The sequence below is a fragment of the Homalodisca vitripennis genome, chromosome 2 (assembly GCF_021130785.1).
Source record: "Homalodisca vitripennis isolate AUS2020 chromosome 2, UT_GWSS_2.1, whole genome shotgun sequence".
In the NCBI taxonomy this organism is placed as follows: Eukaryota; Metazoa; Arthropoda; class Insecta; order Hemiptera; family Cicadellidae; genus Homalodisca; species Homalodisca vitripennis.
Genome location: NC_060208.1, coordinates 118243250 through 118261934, shown reverse-complemented (window position 1 = coordinate 118261934; position 18685 = coordinate 118243250). Strand labels below are relative to the sequence as shown.

At 33.1% G+C, this 18685-nt stretch overlaps 1 protein-coding gene across 1 annotated transcript in view; it reads right to left on the bottom strand.

Annotated features, from left to right (window-relative positions):
- Window positions 1–1748: 1748 nt before the first annotated feature.
- Window positions 1749–18685, bottom strand: part of LOC124354643 (neuronal acetylcholine receptor subunit alpha-7-like) — a 33357-nt gene continuing 16420 nt past the window's right edge. The window contains exons 4-9 of the mRNA XM_046805261.1: window positions 13718–13827; window positions 13047–13257; window positions 10969–11158; window positions 9005–9157; window positions 8238–8410; window positions 1749–3367 (exon numbers count right to left, since the gene is read on the bottom strand). Of these exons, the coding sequence (XP_046661217.1) occupies window positions 3182–3367; window positions 8238–8410; window positions 9005–9157; window positions 10969–11158; window positions 13047–13257; window positions 13718–13827 (1023 nt within the window). The 3' untranslated portion in view covers window positions 1749–3181. The remainder of the gene's footprint in view (window positions 3368–8237; window positions 8411–9004; window positions 9158–10968; window positions 11159–13046; window positions 13258–13717; window positions 13828–18685) is intronic.

The window sequence follows — 18685 nt, the reverse complement described above, 5'->3', positions numbered from 1 at the left end:
TACATTAAAATAAAGTTGAATGACTAAAAAATAGATGACCTAATTTGTATTGTTAAACTATTCAATGAACATTATACAAATGTAGTAGAGGTATTAAAGGTTCCCAAAGTTTATTTAATAAATGAACAAGATTAAATTGATTTGTAAGATTGTCCCACTTACTAACAAAACTGAGGTTAAAAATATAATTTTAAATCTATCGAACAGTAATGCATATGGATGGAATGAGATCCTCGATAAACTATTTTTGGTCAGATACAATCTCAAATGTATTAAGTGAATCGATAATCAACCATTATAGGAGTATTTTCCATTATATTTTAAAGCTATCTGAAATTCATACAATAGATAAAAAGGGTTCACTTTGTAAAATAAGCAATTATACAACAGATTTCTGTTTAGTTTTAAAAGTGCATTAAAAAAACCATTCATAATAGACTCTCTCAATTTTTTATATCTAACAATAAATCATGTAAAGAGCAGTTTGGTTTTAGAAAAGAATTAGTGCACAACTAGCTCTGCTTTTTTGTGAACAATACCATTTTGAGGCCTTGGTTGGGTCACAGTACACTGCAGGTGATTTATGTAACTTGTCTAAGGCTTGATAAACTATTGTTTAATGCACTCAGACCTGAAATACGTATATTGTTAGACCTAGCATGAGTATAGAAGATTAGTTTCTTGTGATATAATGAGTATTACAATTAATTGCGATCTCTTTACAATATTAATAAATAATAACAATTACAAAGACTGCCAGTTCAAGGGTTACATTTGTGTAGTGTTTAATTCACATTTATATACATATTAAAATATAGGTGCATATAGGATACATATTAAATCTAATAAAATATAAACTTTAGGATACAGGGCAATTGTAAAAAATAGACAAATTCTGATTTTAAGAGAATATTTCTATATAAATTTCTACTTTATAAATGTCTCAAAACGTTTTTACTTTCTTGGTAGTTATAATATTAAGACTTTGTTTAACAAATTATGTTTGCTACCTATACATGGAATTTTGTTTATTGTCTTTACAACTACCTGTATTTATTGCTTATCAATCAATTGGTTAAAAGATGCATTAAATGTTTTTATTTTTTGTTAGAAAAATATATGGAATTTTGTTTATTGTCTTTACAACTACCTGTATTTATTGCTTATCAATCAATTGGTTAAAAGATGCATTAAATGTTTTTATTTTTTGTTAGAAAAATATAATCAAATTATATTTCTGCTCATTTTAATTCAAGTTACTACCTAATTTCAATTCTCATTTTGAGAACTGATTGAGCTCTAGCAATATGTAGTTATGCCATATATGGAATTCTTCTGTAAAAAGGCTAATTTGAGATTGCATTTAATATGAAATCAAATACTCTTAATAATTGCACCACAGCTCATAGGTACTAGCAATGTAACAACTCTGCTCTTGTGTATATCTACAGTTACACAATTGAATTTAATTACTTAACCTTGAAATAAAATACTCCTTTTATCAGTCACCACAGCTCAAAGGTACCAATACCAATTGTTACCAAAGTAACAACTCTGCTTATGTGTATATATACAATTATTCCAGGAATACCTAGGAGAATGTCCCCGTTCACAACAACATTGGAGGGTTATTTACTAATATAACATTACACTGTTAAGTTTAAGTTACCTACTTAAACCATCAAACGGACAAAAACAACCCAAATTTACAGTAGTGAATTGGGAAGTAAATGAATCCATAAATAAGACACAGTATAATATAAAACTTTTATTAAAAGAGTAAATTACAGTAGACGCCCTTGACTGACCATTACAGGACCGAACCCCCAGCCGGAAAGGGGTTTGGCCGGTTAATCCGACGAACATAACCTTAATTGGTATACTGTATACGTACCAAGTACGTAATACTGTACGGGTAAAAAAAAATGTATTTAATTCATAAGGTTATTTCACTGAAAACCTAATTTCTTTTAATATTTTAAAGAACAGTGGCATATAGAATACATAATAACAATAGAGTAATACTGTACTACATTTGCCACCGATAACGTCGCTCTAAGCATTCTATGACTCCTTCGTCCATAGATTGAATGAGACTTGTGACGTTCGCTGGAAAGAAAACCAATTTTATACCGGGTGCTTCTTCACATTCAAGATCAGGTGGGTGTGTGCAAGAATTGTCTAAGATTAGAATGGCCTTTTCAGGTAATTTACGGTCCTTTAAATATTTTTTTTATTTTCGAAACAAACTCGTTCACAAACCAGTCTTTAAAGACGTTGGCATCCATCCATGCTGCCATCAGGGTACGATAAAACACAGGAAGCAATGAAACATTTATGTTTTTAAACGCTTGTGGTTTCTGGGATTTCCCAATGACCAAAAGTGGGAGCTTGTGTGATCTTGCAGCATTTGTGCATAAGGCAAGTGTAACCCGTTCTTTGTTAAGTTTAAATCCAGGAGCTGAACTTTTATTCCCAACAGAGAATTTCCTTTTGGTAGACGTTTAAAGTTCAGACCAGTCAACGATGTAAACCTGTTCTGGTGAAAGATTTACTTTGTAAATTATCTTTCCTAGTTTGATTACAAAATCGTTTGCTGCCATGATATCTGAGGACATTTTCCCTCACAAATGTTTAAAAAATTTACTCCATGTCACTTCTTCCATCTTCCTAACCATCAATCACTGGCTGAAAACACTGCGTTATTTTGTTTTTCTAGTTTCGAATGAAAAAACATTGCCTTTTCTTGTGAAAGTGGTCCAGTTATCGGAGTTCCTCTTCGCCGCTCCTGCATAAACCAAAGCCATAACGCGTTGTCAACCATCTCATTTGTTGGTTTTTTTAATGCCTCGCCGATTCATCAACACCTTTTCTGTTTCGACACTAGTGCAAAAGTCCTGTAAGGATTTGTGATTACGTCGCCAATCATTGACAGTGCTTTTCCCGACGTTAAGTTCTTCAAATATCTTTTTCACTGATTCGCCTTCGAATATAGCCGTTCGAGTTGTGACTTGTCGATGACTCCGTTTGCTTTGTGGCCGGTTTAAAGCGGCGGCCGGTTGACCCGAGGCCGGTTTAGAGGGCGTCTACTGTATATTCTTTTTAAAAAGAAGTAAATCATAACTGTCTATTTAGTCAAAAGAAAAAAATTGAGCATAATGATTCATAAACATTCATCTAATCAATTAATGCTAACTGATATGTTCAAAGGCAGCAAGCTTAGAGACAACAACAGGTAGACTGGGACTAGAAGATAAAACATAGATCTGTTGACTATGTCTATCAGCAGCTTCCACTGCTGTGTCTGGTCAGTGGTCACAAGAGAGGAGCCCTCATCATTGCCCGCTTCCATCAGCTTGGCTGCATTCTGCACAATAAAATCTGGTTACTTAACTATAAGAAAGAGTTGAGCAAGCATACAAATACTCGTAGACTAGGACCATCTGATAGTCTAGGACAGAGACATCTTGATATTTTGTATTTACAATTGTTATTTTGTTGTGGACTTGGAATATTAAATCAATAAAAGATAAAAGTTGGAATATGTATAATTAAGTATTTTAATCAAATAACCCTAGGGACAATCGAAAATGTTGCATTCCTTTCCTGTCATTCAAATAATTACTAAATTTATTGAAAGGACTATATTTCAAACACCACTAAGATTTTCTTTTAAACTAGGAGAAATAAAGTAATTAATATCTAACATAAGCCTGATTTGGAAGTTAAAGTACCTGATACCTTAACAGTTTTGATCTGAACTTTAGATAATCATCCCTCATGCAATCCATGGAATAGAGAAGAAAGTCTTTGTACAATTCACAAACTTCAAATTGTGTTCAGTTGAAAACTTCAAACTCGTATTAAAAGACTTATAGCCCGAGTATCAACATTCTGTAAACGGGAGTGTATAGTACTAACTGGGAGAAAAAAAAAATTATTTTCAAAATGGGGGTGCTCACCCAAAGCTAAAATTTTGAAATGGCAACTAATACCTTATGACACCTCAAATTGAAGCTCATAAAAATGCTGTAATTTGGTGGGGAAAAAAATTTTAATCGGCCAAGCCGTTTGGTATCAGCAGCCAATAATGTAATTTTTTACATTACAAATTAGTCTACAAACTACTGTAATACTGCTAATAACAACAAAATTACTCACTGAATACTGTTGTAAATACTTTTTAAACTTCAAATCAAATGTTCAAATTGGTAGCCATTGTTGTTCAAGCAAAAAAAACCTATTTTCAAATTCTTGCCTAACCTTTCTAAAAGTTTCTCTGGTTAAGCGTTTGCACTCAGCAGTGATCCTGTTTTTCAAGTCTTGGACACCAGTGGGATATGTTTTAAAAACTACTGATTTCAAGTGACCCCACAAAAAAAGTATAAGGGTGTTAAGTCTGGAGACCTTGCCGGCCACTCAATTGATACTCTTTTACCGATCCAGTGATCTGAGTAGTGTGCATCTAGCAATTGTCGCACAGGAATAGCATAATACGGAGGAGTTCCAGCTTGTCGAAAATAAAACATATCCGCATCTACATTTAACTGGCCTACTTCATTTACCTGGTTTTCAAGTGTTTCCACAATAAGAGGGTCAATAGTGTTTTCTAGCAAACCTAAGTACGATTCTCCATTTATGTTTCCTTCAATAAATACAGGTCCAACAATAGTGTCGCCAAGTATTTCTGCCCAAACATTAATTTTATCAGGCCATTGGGTTGATCCTTCAATGAATACATGTGGGTTTTGGTCTGACAAAAATTGGCAGTTGTGAACAAAACCGTTAAAATAAAATGTACATTCATCACTAAAGCAAATAGCACTCATTTGTTCACAGAATTCAATCCGACAGTCATAATCATCTTCATTAAGTTCATGACAAACTTTGACTTTATAAGGATGAAATTTGCTATTTTTCAACGCTTCATGAACGGAACCAATAGATAATCCAGTTTTCAACAGTAAGTTTATGAATGGATGTATTAGGGTTTTCAACAACATTATGAATCACTTCAATTTTAGATAATTCGTGAACAACTCTGTTACCAGACCTTTTCTTGTTATCAACTGAACCACTTTCAGTAAATTTTCTAACTAAATCTATGATGAACCTAGTAACACATTCCTTCCAGGATGTAGTGTGTTGAATGCGTTAGCAGTTCCATTCTCACACTTATTCTCGGATCCAAAGATAAAAATAATCCCCACTCTTTCTTGAAGGCTGTAAACCATTTTCCTTGTCAAGCAAGACATACAACATGCACCACTGTCACTAAACAAATGAAACTGCATTCCCAAATGTTTGATGCATTGAAACATGACCAGAGATAGGCGCTTACCGGACCCAGTCCCCAATAGTACTGTAGATAAGAAAGTTAAAAGAGTTATAAGACACTTGCTTGTCCCGTTTACTTACAAACCTGATAGTGAAATTAGTAATTATGTTAATATTATACAAAACCTTTTGCTTTTTGGCAATATCATTGCATACAGAGTAATGGTGTTGTGTTATTAGCAGTAGTACAGTAGTTTGTAGACTAATAATTGTAATGTAAGAAATTACATTATTGGCTGCTGATACCAAACGGCTTAGGCGATTCCAATTTTTTTCACCAAAATACGGCATTGTTTATGAGCTTCAATTTGAGGTGTCACAAGGTATTAGTTGCCATTTCACCCCCATTTTGAAAATAATTTTGTTTGTTCCCCCAATTAGTACTATACACTCCCGTTTACATAATTTTGATACTTGGGCTGTAAGTCTTTTAATACAAGTTTGAAGTTTTTAAATGAACACCCTGTATGTATTTATGTAGCACACTCATATGTCAATATTATTCTTGAATGGTACATCAATACTTGGTTATGAAAGTATTCGTATACTTGTAAAAATTTCTTTAAACTTTAACAAAATTGAAGAATAGGCTTAGGATAAATTTTAATTTGTTGCAATAATGCATCAGCACACTAAACTGTAGATTTTATTCAACAATCTCACTCTCAATAATTGCTTACCTACAAAATCTTTCCTACTATTAAGTGATCATTTTAGCCACTCTTGACTTTCTCTTTCCGACATTGGAAAATAAACTTCTTATATGTCTAAACAGGTTGTTGGAGCTTATAAAGAAGAGATACAGATGTTGGAAAAAAGTAGTGCCAATATTTCCAAGTCTGGTTCCGAAGAATTTGTTTGTTGATGAAATGTTAGGAAGAGTATTTTCGTGATTATTAAATCAAATTAAGTTTATTTGGTTTCAATTTTATGTATCTCAACACTTTTCTCTTTTATTACAGTTTTAAGCGTTATAATGTAGTGTTAATAATATGAGATCACTGTATGTATTTCGGTTCAGCAGTCAAATTTTATACTTATACTGTTTTCATGATGTTATATGCAGCTGTGGATTTTAAATGTCCAATCTGGCTTCCACCAACCCTAGTTTTGTGGTGGGCAGGCTAAAAAGTTAGTGTAAGTCACTATATCAAGTTGTTGAAGCCATCCACATATATTTTTTATGTATGCTTTGCCTTCTCGATTGATATTTGACTACTAAATTAAATAAGGTTACATAAGATTCTGTTGTCAATCTATTTCTTTATGTCAATGATGACTAGTTTCAGAAGCACTGCCCCACTATCAAATCACATCAAATCGTTAAAATCTAACAATTTTAGATAATAAATCTAATAACAATCTAAATATATATATATATATATATATATATATATATATATATATATATATATATATATATATATATATCTAACAAGTTACAATGGCTGGCTGTAATATAGACAGCTGATTGCGGAGATTAGTTGTCTCTGATTGGATGGAAATCACATCACACTATGTCCTGAAAACATTAGCCAATTCCACCTTAAGCTAAATTTAACATGATGTCACTTCGCTGGACTGATGACATTATTGATTGTCGCTGAAGGGCCTGGTGAGGCTAATCTCTTCTCGAGATGTGTGGTTATTATACTCCTACATCCCGTCATGGTTCATGTCTACTTATAACTGGCGTGCCTCAAATTCCCTCTATTTTTTATGTGTTTTAACACAACAGTAACTGTTCATTTATGTGGGTACTACAAATCTTCGCTTCATCCTTCCTCTACGCTGACAAGTGACTCTGTGTTTTTTCTACTCTCAAGTGCCCAAACATTTTGAAGACTCTTCGACAACCCTTTCTTTGGGAGGTGAAAACACTAATGCTGTGATGTGGGGCACACCAAATCTTGTATTATATTTTAAGATTGGCAGTCCTAAAATATCTACAAGTCTTTAACCTCTTTCCTCTATATACCTTCTCCTCTTCTACCCACAAATTGTGTTTAATTTAGTCTTGTTTGTATAATTGTCTCCAGTGCATCTCATAGTTTAGTCTGTCAGATTTGATTTAACTTTTACTTTATTAGTTCGCTTATGTACATAATATTAAAAGATTATATAACTCTAAGTAATTAAAATAAGTTAATTTCTTAAACTTTCAGCTAGCTTATTAACCTATTGGATGAGACCGAAAAGAAGTGATTTGTCATGAGTCGTAATTTCAAATTGTCTCGTTTTCTTTTTTCTTTTAGGCTCTAGAATGCCAAAATGACCCTCGAATCCAGGATAATAGAAGCTATACCACATTTCTCCTCACCCTTTTAAGGTCTCATCCTACCATTAATCTGTTCCAAAAATGATATGATTTAAAGGCAGAACACTTTTTAGCATACTATACCAAAATTTAAATACTCTAATTATGTCTTAAGTAAAATATATATATATATATATATATATATATATATATATTTATTAATTTTCCATCTCTCTGCTACATTTCATTATTGTCAGATTTTATTTAACTTTTACTCTATCAATTCACGTAATTAATTAAAATGAGTTAATTTCTTAAGCTTTCAACTAGCTTATTAATCTATTGGATGGAGACTGAAAAGAAGTGATTTGTTATGAGCTGCCATTTTAACTTGTCTCACTTTCTTTTAGTCACTAGAATTCCAAAATTACACTCAAACACAAGACAATACAAGCTCTCCCACATTTCTCCCCATCCTTTTTTAGGTCTCATCCTAACATTAATCCGTTCCCAAAATGACATAATTTAAATGCAGAACACTTTTTAGCATATCATACCAAAATTTAAATACTCTAATTACATCTTAAGTAAAATAAATACATTCATTAATTTTTCATCTGTCTGCTACATTTCATTATTGTACCTTTGGGTCTATGTCACTGATTAGAAAATACTGTAGTACTCGGTTGCCGGCAATAAACCGGAAGATTGACTGCAAATATGGAGGATCTGAAGTCCATGAAGCCATGGAACGGGTCACTAAAGTCTCAACAATCAACATCCCCGTCAGACACAAGCAGTCACGGTAGTAACACACTGAAACATAGCGGAAACTCTCAATTTGTCGGAATCTTCAGTTACATATTAGATTATTATTATTATTAATATATTTAATTAATTACAGTAAAAAACATTTAGAAATAAATAAATAATTCAACAAATAAATGGACATAGTGAAATTAAAAATTCATAGCGAAATCTCACCAAATTGTGAAGAGTGCTTACTGACAAAAACCTCAAGGCTGTTAATAATCATCAAAATATCTCTCATATACGTATTCAGACCAAATGTGATGAGTTACTGCAGTGTTGCTTATTTAGGAGTGGAGAGATAATTTCTTACAATGACAAAATTCGTCACCCGTTTATTGTGAACATTGTTCTTAATTAGAACAAAAGAACGCATACTCAGCTGTCTTCACTTTCTTGTTTGTTACGATACGTAATAAAAAAATCCACTGAATAAAATCATGACTAATGATGAGACTTATCTAGTAGCCATTACTGTTGTCATACTAATACTGTATGTCTCATAAAATGTTAATTTATAGTACTTTAACAGTGTTATAGTTTTACTTATCACAAAAATATAGATGCTGATCATGAACTACAATTATTATTATAGTATACCTAGGTAAGGTGTGGTATCTCCGTTGGATGGAATCTTGTAGGCCAGATACTGGAGATACAGTGGCTGTATAATCATTAAGGTACACAGAATGGCTGTTCTTTCCACTTTATCGGAAGGTATCCATAGGAGTCCCAGGGATAGAATCATCATCACTGCCAAAACATAACAGACTGCAGAGTTTTCATAAACAAAAATCTACATGAGGTATCTTGTAAGTCAGACACTGAAGATATAGTGATTGTTTTAAAATGATAATGGTCTTTTCAGACATTTGCCACCGTTATATGTTACAATAGAACATTATGTTTTGAGGCTAGAAATCTATCCTTTTCTTCAGTTGTCCAAAACCCTAAAATGTTAGTTACTATGTTAACATTTCTAATTGTTTATTTTTCATGAAAACAGTTACAAAAAAAGAATATAGAAAGTACAGATATTGGTTTAAACATATTTGGAGTTTCAAATATAAAAAATGAATTTACCAAAGTCAAAGTTGACCACAAAACAAGTTGTATGTCATAATAGCCTCAGTCATCTACCTAAGCATGGGCGCTGCCACGTTTCAAGGCTTGAAACAGTTGTCTAGAACCCTAAAAGGTTAGTTATTTCTTTTAAAAGGTTGGTTTATTTCTTTTCTTCCTTATTTTTACTGGCTTATTTTTTATTAAAACAATTTCAAAATAAGAATATGTAAACTACAGATACTGGTTTTAAAATTATTTGGAATTAAAAATATAGAAACAAAAGGTTGAGCATACATGAAAATCAAAAAATTAATGAATGTGTGTCAATGAATTTACAGTGCATCAAAGTTGACAACAGAAGAAACTAATAAGATGTATTAATTAAATTTAAAAGTGTAATTATCTTTAAAGACATAATAATTGACTAGTGATTAATAAGTTAGATAAAGCTCTTAAATAATATGTTATTTATTTATATGGTAAATTTGTTTATTGTTTTGATAAGGTGTGTGCTATTTAAAAATTAGATCGTTATGGCAGATGGTTGATGTTTTAAAGTTTAATACTATAACTAATTACATTATAAAATTTTATTTTTGTGTATGCTCAACCTATGTCTTAAGGTTTGTTGAGGAAGAGGGTGGATTCCAATCTTCAAAACGTAGATTTATATTTTTATATAATGATGGCACATGTAAACCAGTAATCCGTTTAAATCATCCATCACCAACATTAAACTTTAAATGAAGTGACTGTTTTCTTCAAACTCTAAGGTGACCAGTTAGTTAGTCTCCATTAGCTGGCTGTTTCTCTTCGTTTACACAATTGCAGATCTCTTATTCACTTAATATGTTTTCTGAAAGATCTAAGGCCTGTTAAGATTCCCATCAAAAGACTAAGACATCATCAGCATGAGGTGGATTAGAGGAGCTTTTCATGAATCAATGGATATGAGAGAAGTGAATTCCAGAAAGTTAGTAGAATTTTGCTGTAACATATAACTTAATGCAAACTGGTCATAATGGTGGCTTATGGACTACAAGCCACTCTTTGAAAAATATGTACAATGTATGATACGCTTGAAAGCACCCACAGAGATCTAGGCATGATTCAGCGAGATGGTATTAAAATCTGAATCGGAGAGGACTTCCTCCCAAATAATGTAACTTCTGATCGGCACTGTTTATAAAACCTATTAGTTAAAATAGATGAGTGGGGTCATGTCATAATTGCAATTACGGTTTGTGGTAACCTTCATTAAAATTAATGAACTAAAAAAATTTTGTTCACCTGCCATTGAAATTATATTGACTAAAATTTAAGTTTCAATTTTACGATTTACACATTCTCTATGGTAAATCTTTTCTTATATATCATAACAACGTTCCTCTTAATCAATTTATTTCTAAATTTAAAGTTTTACTTGCTCTTGAACAAAACTGGAATGAAATACCCAGTTAAAAGCTGGAAGTAATAAAGAAATTATAAAGAAAACTCACCAACTCCCGGTATCAGGTAACTGGCCACATATACAGAAGCATGACGTCGTAGGGTGAACTGATAATCAAGAGTAACCATAAACTCAGTGTCTGTGTCGTTATCAGGCCCTACCCGACTCTCATTTCTAGAGGAGCTGGTGTCAATTATTTCCCACTCATTATCTGGCAGTAGAAAATGCATGAACAATCCCTTCAACATATTAACCGACAATAAATTAATCATTCACAACCAACAACAAACTATAATAAAAAGGTCTAACATAATTAAACCAGTGCCAAATTTAAGGACATTCCTCTCATGATAGTCAAGCACTTTCTCTCCTGGAAGTGACAGACATACTCGTATTTTAGTTCTGGAATGCAGAATGCAATTAAAAGTGGATTTTCACTTACCATAAACCTTTACAAAGGCTCATAGCCAACCTTCAACCTCCAAAAGGGAAGAAGACTAAAGTTGCCTTGAAATACATGAAATTATTGTTGTAAATGAATATTCATTTACAGAGTAATAGTTTATATGGTTTTTATATAGGTTTGTTACTCAGATCCTCACTTCATGTTGTAGCTTATCGGATAGGCTACACTGGCTCCTTGATAAATAATTTATGTAATAAATATAGTTAACAAACAAGATAGAAGATTATTAAGTGGAAAACTACAGGAATTGAAAAAAATTGTGTTTAATTTACAATTGGGGTTACACAATAAAAGAGTGAAAAGTTTTTAGTTGTTAAATATATTTGATTACATTTTGATAGTGCAAAAGTTTCAGGTGTATTTTATCTTGGCTTATCAAAATATTGGTTGAGAGCTAAATAAAGCTATTTTATTAATAGCATGCACAGTCACAACAATTATAAGCCCAATTATTAAAATATTTAAAATTGGTTAAAAAAAGTAAAAACCTCCAAACAAAATATGTAATGATTGAAGTTTCTATTGACAAGTAGAATTAAAACTGGAAAGTTTCAAGAATTTATAAAAAATCAAAATATTTTCTTAACGATTTTCAGCTCAAGATGGAGAATATTGGCAAATACATAATCTGTCTCATCACTAGCGTTTTCTGCTTCCACAGAGGAAGCTTGATGCATAGAAAATGAAATACAAAAAACAACTATGGTACTGTAGGTTAGGTTGAGAAGAGGTTTTTATTGAGATTGATAACAAAAAGTAATTAACACTATCTTCTCCTGTTGTCTTTGATTGTAACTGGAAAGGAATAGATGATCTAGAAAATGGTAAAATAACTAGTTAGTTCAACAATGTGGACAGGAAATGGTACTGGTGAATCACATTTCTTCTTTCTTGCTGATCACGTCACTGCACAATAAATCGTTGATGAGAAGAAATAGATTTAGAGTTTAGTTTACTTAATAATAGTGCATAAATAGTTTCCAGAACATGGTGACATACACTTTAATCAAAGAAGATAACTTCTTCGAGACTCACAAAAACAATCTCAAAAACCTTATCAACTGAAAAAAATCTTGGTACTTTTTTAATGTATATTTTCTTTAAATAGCCACTGCTTTGTGAATTCTTTGATTGTACATATGAAGTAGAGGCTTGATTTCAATCTACAAACAATCAAAGTACTCTAAATCCAGCTGAGTGAGTTGGAAAGTGTTCTAGGGTCAATTAAACGATCCATACGAACCTATTCAATACTTTTAAAAATGTATTAGGTGATTCAAATGGACACTTAAGACTAGAACCCAATAGGGCTTAAAATTGGCCTCATTTTCAAAGAAAGGTACTAATAACTGTAAATAACATGAAGTCCCATCTTTCATGGACACACACGCTGCAAGACAATTGATGGCAAACAGAAACACGCTGTTATGAGCTGTCGTCAAAGGGATGAAAAATCACATGTGAAAGAGTAAATGCAAAGTTAGAGTAATTAGAGCACTCTCTCATTAGAGTGGTTAGATGTGTATGTGTGTGCGTGCGTGCACGCATGTGTGTATGTTTTTTTACTTTAAGGATAACAGCATTGTTCTTTTTGTAATAGCGTGAATATAAATGAAGTTCATTAAAATTATTTTAACTAATGTGCTTAATAAGTGTCTTACCTTCTCATCAAAATGGAATTTGAAGTTGAGAGTCGAACCCAGGTAACGTTTAGAACCCAGAGTAATATTGCACTTGTGGATATCATATGGCCAGTTCGCCCAGTTAGGCACGCAGTGACCTGTCATCTCTGGTGAGAGCAAAGCATAAACATTCCCTGATGACATGATCATCACAGGACCCACCTCTTGGTCCAGGTTAACCTCCTGTCTCCTGCAGCATATCAATATCACTTCAGCACAATGCACTATATTTTTGGGGGAAAAGAAATCATATACACCTCTTAATGAGCTGACCACCACAGGACCCACTTCTCTGTCTAGATTCACCTCCTCCCCCGGTAAAATATCAATATCTCGTGAGCTTATATACTGTTTATTATCCAAAATCAACAGTAAATAATAATTAAATTATTCAAAACTAATAAACTCAACAGAATAGGTAGACCAAGTTATATACATTAATTTTGCTTATGTTTATATTTATTTTCCATATAATAAATACTAAAAATAGCTTAGAGATCTAATCATAACAAAATGATGCATTATTTCAATAATGTATTTTATCTTTTACTTCTTTTCAACATCTATTTACTAAAGCTAGTAAATGCTAGTTTCATTTTAAAGGCCTAAAATACAATGAACCTCCAACTTTGGATATCAGCAAGACTTACGAATTATAGATGGAGAGATCAGGCACCCATATCATGGAAGTATCAAGCATTATCGAGCCGATGTCATCATGCTGCAGTTTGTCCCAGGAAAGGTGTACATCATTCCAGTTCTGCACAGAAATATTGCATTATTCTCTGTAGACACAACCTGTATACGTGTGTCAAGTTGAAAATGGAGAGAAGAGGAGTCCTCGTCGTTGAAGTGTGGAACATTTTATCATCGTGGTTATATTTTTTCTTCCTAGTTTAGATGCACAGTTCTATACAGTCACAGTGCACAATTCGTAATTCTTAACTGATACACCATCTACACCTTGTAAATGGGAAAAACATAAGAAGAAATTAAGGAAATATCTAACATTGTCACCTCCATACAATCACATAGATAAATGTTAATGGTAAATGGTGACTGATGAGGTCAGTTTTCGTGACAGATATTGTGTTCCACTATAATCACGTTGAAGATTTGTCTAGATGATCGCTGAACTTCGTTATGAAACCACCATTTGCTATACTTGTGTCATACAAACTAAATGTATTTTTCTAAAAATATACCACTAATAGATGTGATTAATTCAAATTCAAAGTATTTATTCCACATTGACATTTGAATAGTTACATAAGTAATACAAACAGGTGCATGGTCAAGTTTTTTAAAACTATAACTAAAATACAAGCATTGCAGTATGTACTGCATGTATTGTCTATATTGTATTATGTCTATAAAGAATAACACATCATCTTTATTTTACCCAGACTGATGTGATCATATGGTGTAATAATGAATAATTGTATGGGTTGGTATTTTAAAATTGATTAGTTATATTATTTGAAAAATCTTTCTGCATTTCATTTACACTGTAATTAGCTTTCTCTATGAGGAGGTTTTTAATACTATTTTGAAAATTATTATTTTTAAGCTCTTTTAGTGATAAAGGTAATTATATAAGCGAATTCCTATATATAGTGGACTTTTTCAAATAAAGAAGTTTTATGAATTGGAAAGGCAAGAAGAGTTTTGTATCTAGTATTATGATTATGCTGATTTTTGTATTGGTCAAAGGGGTTTGGATTTTTATGGACTAATTTCAGCAATTCAAAAATATATAAACCTGGTAGACAATAGACAATAGACAATATACTTTATTGACATGTTCTTTTGAGAACAGTACATAGCGTCAGTTATAAAAAGTAACAATTTTTAGCTGTTTTGTAAATTCTTCTTCTGTGTAAAAAGGTCTCTCTTGGAGCCATAGAGTCAGTTGTTTCTTGAAACGGTGAGGTGGTTGGTTCTTTAAGTGCTCTGGAAGGTGGTTGAAGTAGGCGGCTCCTTTATAGGATGGTTTCTTCTTGTATAGGCTCAGATGGTGTGGGGGCAATGCGAAGTCCGAGGCTTGTCTAGTGTTGTGCTGGTGCAGATCTGAGTGTTTTGGCTGTGATGTTTTTACAGTGTGGAAGATTACTTCTCTTATGTAGAGTGATACGACTGTCAATATTTAAAAAATTTTTGAAGTGTTCTCGGCAGCTGTCACGGTAGTTTAAGGCCTGCGAGGCATCTAATTGCCCTCTTCTGGTTGATCAGAACTCTCTCAAGGTTGGTTTTTGATGTTCCTCCCCAAGTGGCAATGCCATATCTCAGGTGTGATTCGAAGAGAGCAAAGTAAGCTACCTTGGCCGTGTCTGTGCCACTTATTTGTTTTATTCTACGTATAACATAGTTTCCTGCAGATAGTTTTTTGCACAGTTGATCTATTTGTGGCTTCCATGACAGTTTATCATCAATTATGATACCAAGGTGTCTGGTGGTGTTTTTTTTTTATTTCTAGGTCTGGGAGCGTCAAGTTAAGGTCTCTGCGTAGATTGCTGAAGGTCATCTGAACTGTTTTTTTGTATTATTTAAGACAAGGTCATTTCTGGTAACAGAATAGTTTTGTTTTATTGAAAGTGGCAGTTGTGTTTCTCTGGAGTGTTGCTATTGATTTATTTGCTATTGTTAGTGCTGTATCGTCTGCATACATGACGGTGTGTGACAGATGTCTCCTAGCCAGTTGAGCATGTCATTTGTGAGTAGGAGGAAACAAGACTGGCCCCAGAACCGATCCCTGTGGTATGCCCCTTTGTGTATCAGTGGTTTTTGATTGACATTTCTGTAGTATGTTGTTTTCAGTGTAATTTACTTCCACAAACATCTTTCTATCAGTCAGGTAGCTGCGGAACCAGCTTTGAGCTTTTCCTCTTATACCAAGGTTTCCTAGTTTTTGGAGTAGTTGTTCGTGATTTAGGCAATCAAAGCCTTACTGAAGTCTAGGAAGAGGGAGGTTGCTGTGCAGCCTTCTTCCACTTGATCTATAATGTATTTCTATGAATTGTATTAAGGCTGTGGATGTTGATCTGCCCTTTAAGAATCCGTGTTGTTGGTAAGTAAGAAGTTTGTTTTCCTCAAGGTAGTTTTTTAGGAGTCTGTGTAAGACCAATTTTTCTAAAATTTTTGAAAAAGTAGAAATGAGTGAAATAGGTCGATTAGCTGTTTGTGTCATTATGTGGTCCGGTTTTTGTACTTTGGGTAGACTTTAGCTAAAATTCCTTGTGAAAGAGATTTGTTAGTTATAAGGGTAAGTGGTCTTAACAGTTCGTTTTTACATGCTTTTACAAGTTTAGCTGATATGTGATCTGCTCCAGATGAGGTTTTTGGTTTTAGGGAGAGTCTATGATTTTTAAGATTTCATTAGTTGTTGCTGGTTTAAGTGTAAGTTCTGCTTTATAGGTGGAGGTAGTTCATAGTCATCTGGGTCTGGGTTCGGATTAAGATCAGAGTTTTGGAGTGTTCTGTGTGCCACAGTTGAGAAAAATGGTGTTTTTGAAACAGTTTGCCACTTCTGCTGGTTGTGTTATAATGGTGTTGTCCATGAGGAGGAGCAATTCTGTGTTGTTGTCAGTTTTTAGCCTTACACTGGTTATTTACCACTTGCCATAACGCTCTGGACCTGTTGTCAGCTTTGCTTATATATTCTGCCATATGTTCTTTACGTAGCGATTTTAGTTTAGTGTCGTAAACTCTTTTTCCTTGCAGCCGTCTCCATTTTGTCTTCGGCTCTTCCTGTGCATTGTTCCTTTTCCAAAGCTTTTATGTATTCACTTTTTAATTTGGCACATTCCGTGTCCCAGCACTGTCTTAAGCCTTTTTTATGTCTGGTTGTGCAGGTTTTTAATGGGCAGGTTTCATTTAGAATAGATTGTGTGATAGTGTGGAAGGAGTCATTACAAAGTCGTTAATGTCCTCTTGGAGCATGGAGAATGGCCCAGTTTTGGGTTTGCAGTCTGGATTTGAAAAGTTCTATTGTTTTCTTGCTGAAAATTCTTTTTCTTTCTTTGAAGTTTTCTTTTGTTTTTGATGTGATTTATTGTGGCTGATTGGGCTGTATGGTCAGAAAGTCCAGATGAGATAACCGATGTGTTTATCAATTGTTGGTCAATGTTAGTGCAATATCCAGTCTATTGGTTTAGAGGTATCTTGGTGATACGTGTGGGCGGTAGGTTCATTCTTGTTATCTGATAAGATGTTAGGAGCTCTTCGAGTTTGGATTTGTCATTGCTTTCAGTCAGGCTGTCCACATTGATGTCTCCTACAAGCACGATCTTTTTGTGTGAGTCTAGAGATCTGTCGAGTTGTTCTGTAAGTATATCAATACCTTGGTCTAAGTTTGCGTTGGGAGATCTGTAGACTCCGAGTATTCGTAGGCTTGTTTTCTTTGTTTTTATTTCGAAGAGAGCTGTCTCGCAAATAAGCTCGGTCTCATCTCCACTTGTGCATATGAGATTAGTGTGCTGTTTGAGGTCATCTTTTGAGATAGTGTGAGTCTTTTAGATTTTTTTTAAGCGGTCGGCAGATCTCTCTAAAGTTTGCACCAACTATTGCTCTCAGAACAGCTTTTTGGGCTATGAATACTTTTTCCAAATCAGGAGATGAACCCCAGAGTACAATACCGTATTTCAGAATATTGATACAAAGGCATAGTATAAAATTTTACAAGTAGAGATAGATACTAAATCTGCTAATATTTTCATTGCAAAGCGAAAAGAGCTTAGTTTGTTTACTAGATAATTAATATGAAATTTCCAATTTAAATTTTGATCAATTTTCAGTCCTAAACATGTATGTGAATTGACTAGGTTTAATCTGCTTCATTTCAAAACACTGTTATGGTTATTTTTTGTTTTTAAATGCATTATATTTGTTTTAGTTTGATTTAATAATAGTCCAGCAGAATTAAACCATTCATCAAGTTGATTTAGAGTTCTTACGATTTATTCCTCCATACTCGTTATGTTGTAAATACTAAATAAGAAAAAATTAGTATTTGGAGAGTCAATTGGTAAATTAATTATTAATGTAGACTAGAAAAAGAATTGGACCTAGAATTGAACCCTGTGGAACCCATAAGCTGTGTTTTCCCAATTAGACGTAATTGTAACTGAGTTATCATTCGTGATAGTTCTTTGTTTTCTGTCTTTCAAATATGATTCTAAATATTTTAATGCTTTTCCTTTAATTCAAATTTAAAAGAATTCAGACAAGAGCAGTTTATGGTTTACACTGTCAAAGGCCTTGGATAAGTTACAAAATATACCTGCTGTAGACCGTGACTCATCCAAAGCCCTTGAAGCACTATTGACAGAGGATGTAAGAGCTAACTCAGTGCTTCTATTTTTCCTAAATTCATTACATATTAGTTTGTTGATTTCTAAAAATGTTGTTATCCTATAATTTATTGCTTTCTTAAAAATCTTTGAAATATTGCTCAGTAACGAGATGGGTCTATAATTAGATATTTTAATAGGTGAATTTTTTTTTAAATACAGGAATTACTTCTGATAATTTTAGTTTACTCGGAAAGTGTCCATGATTAAACAATTGATTTATTATACTGGCTACAATTGGGCTTACGACTTTAACACACAGTTTTAATA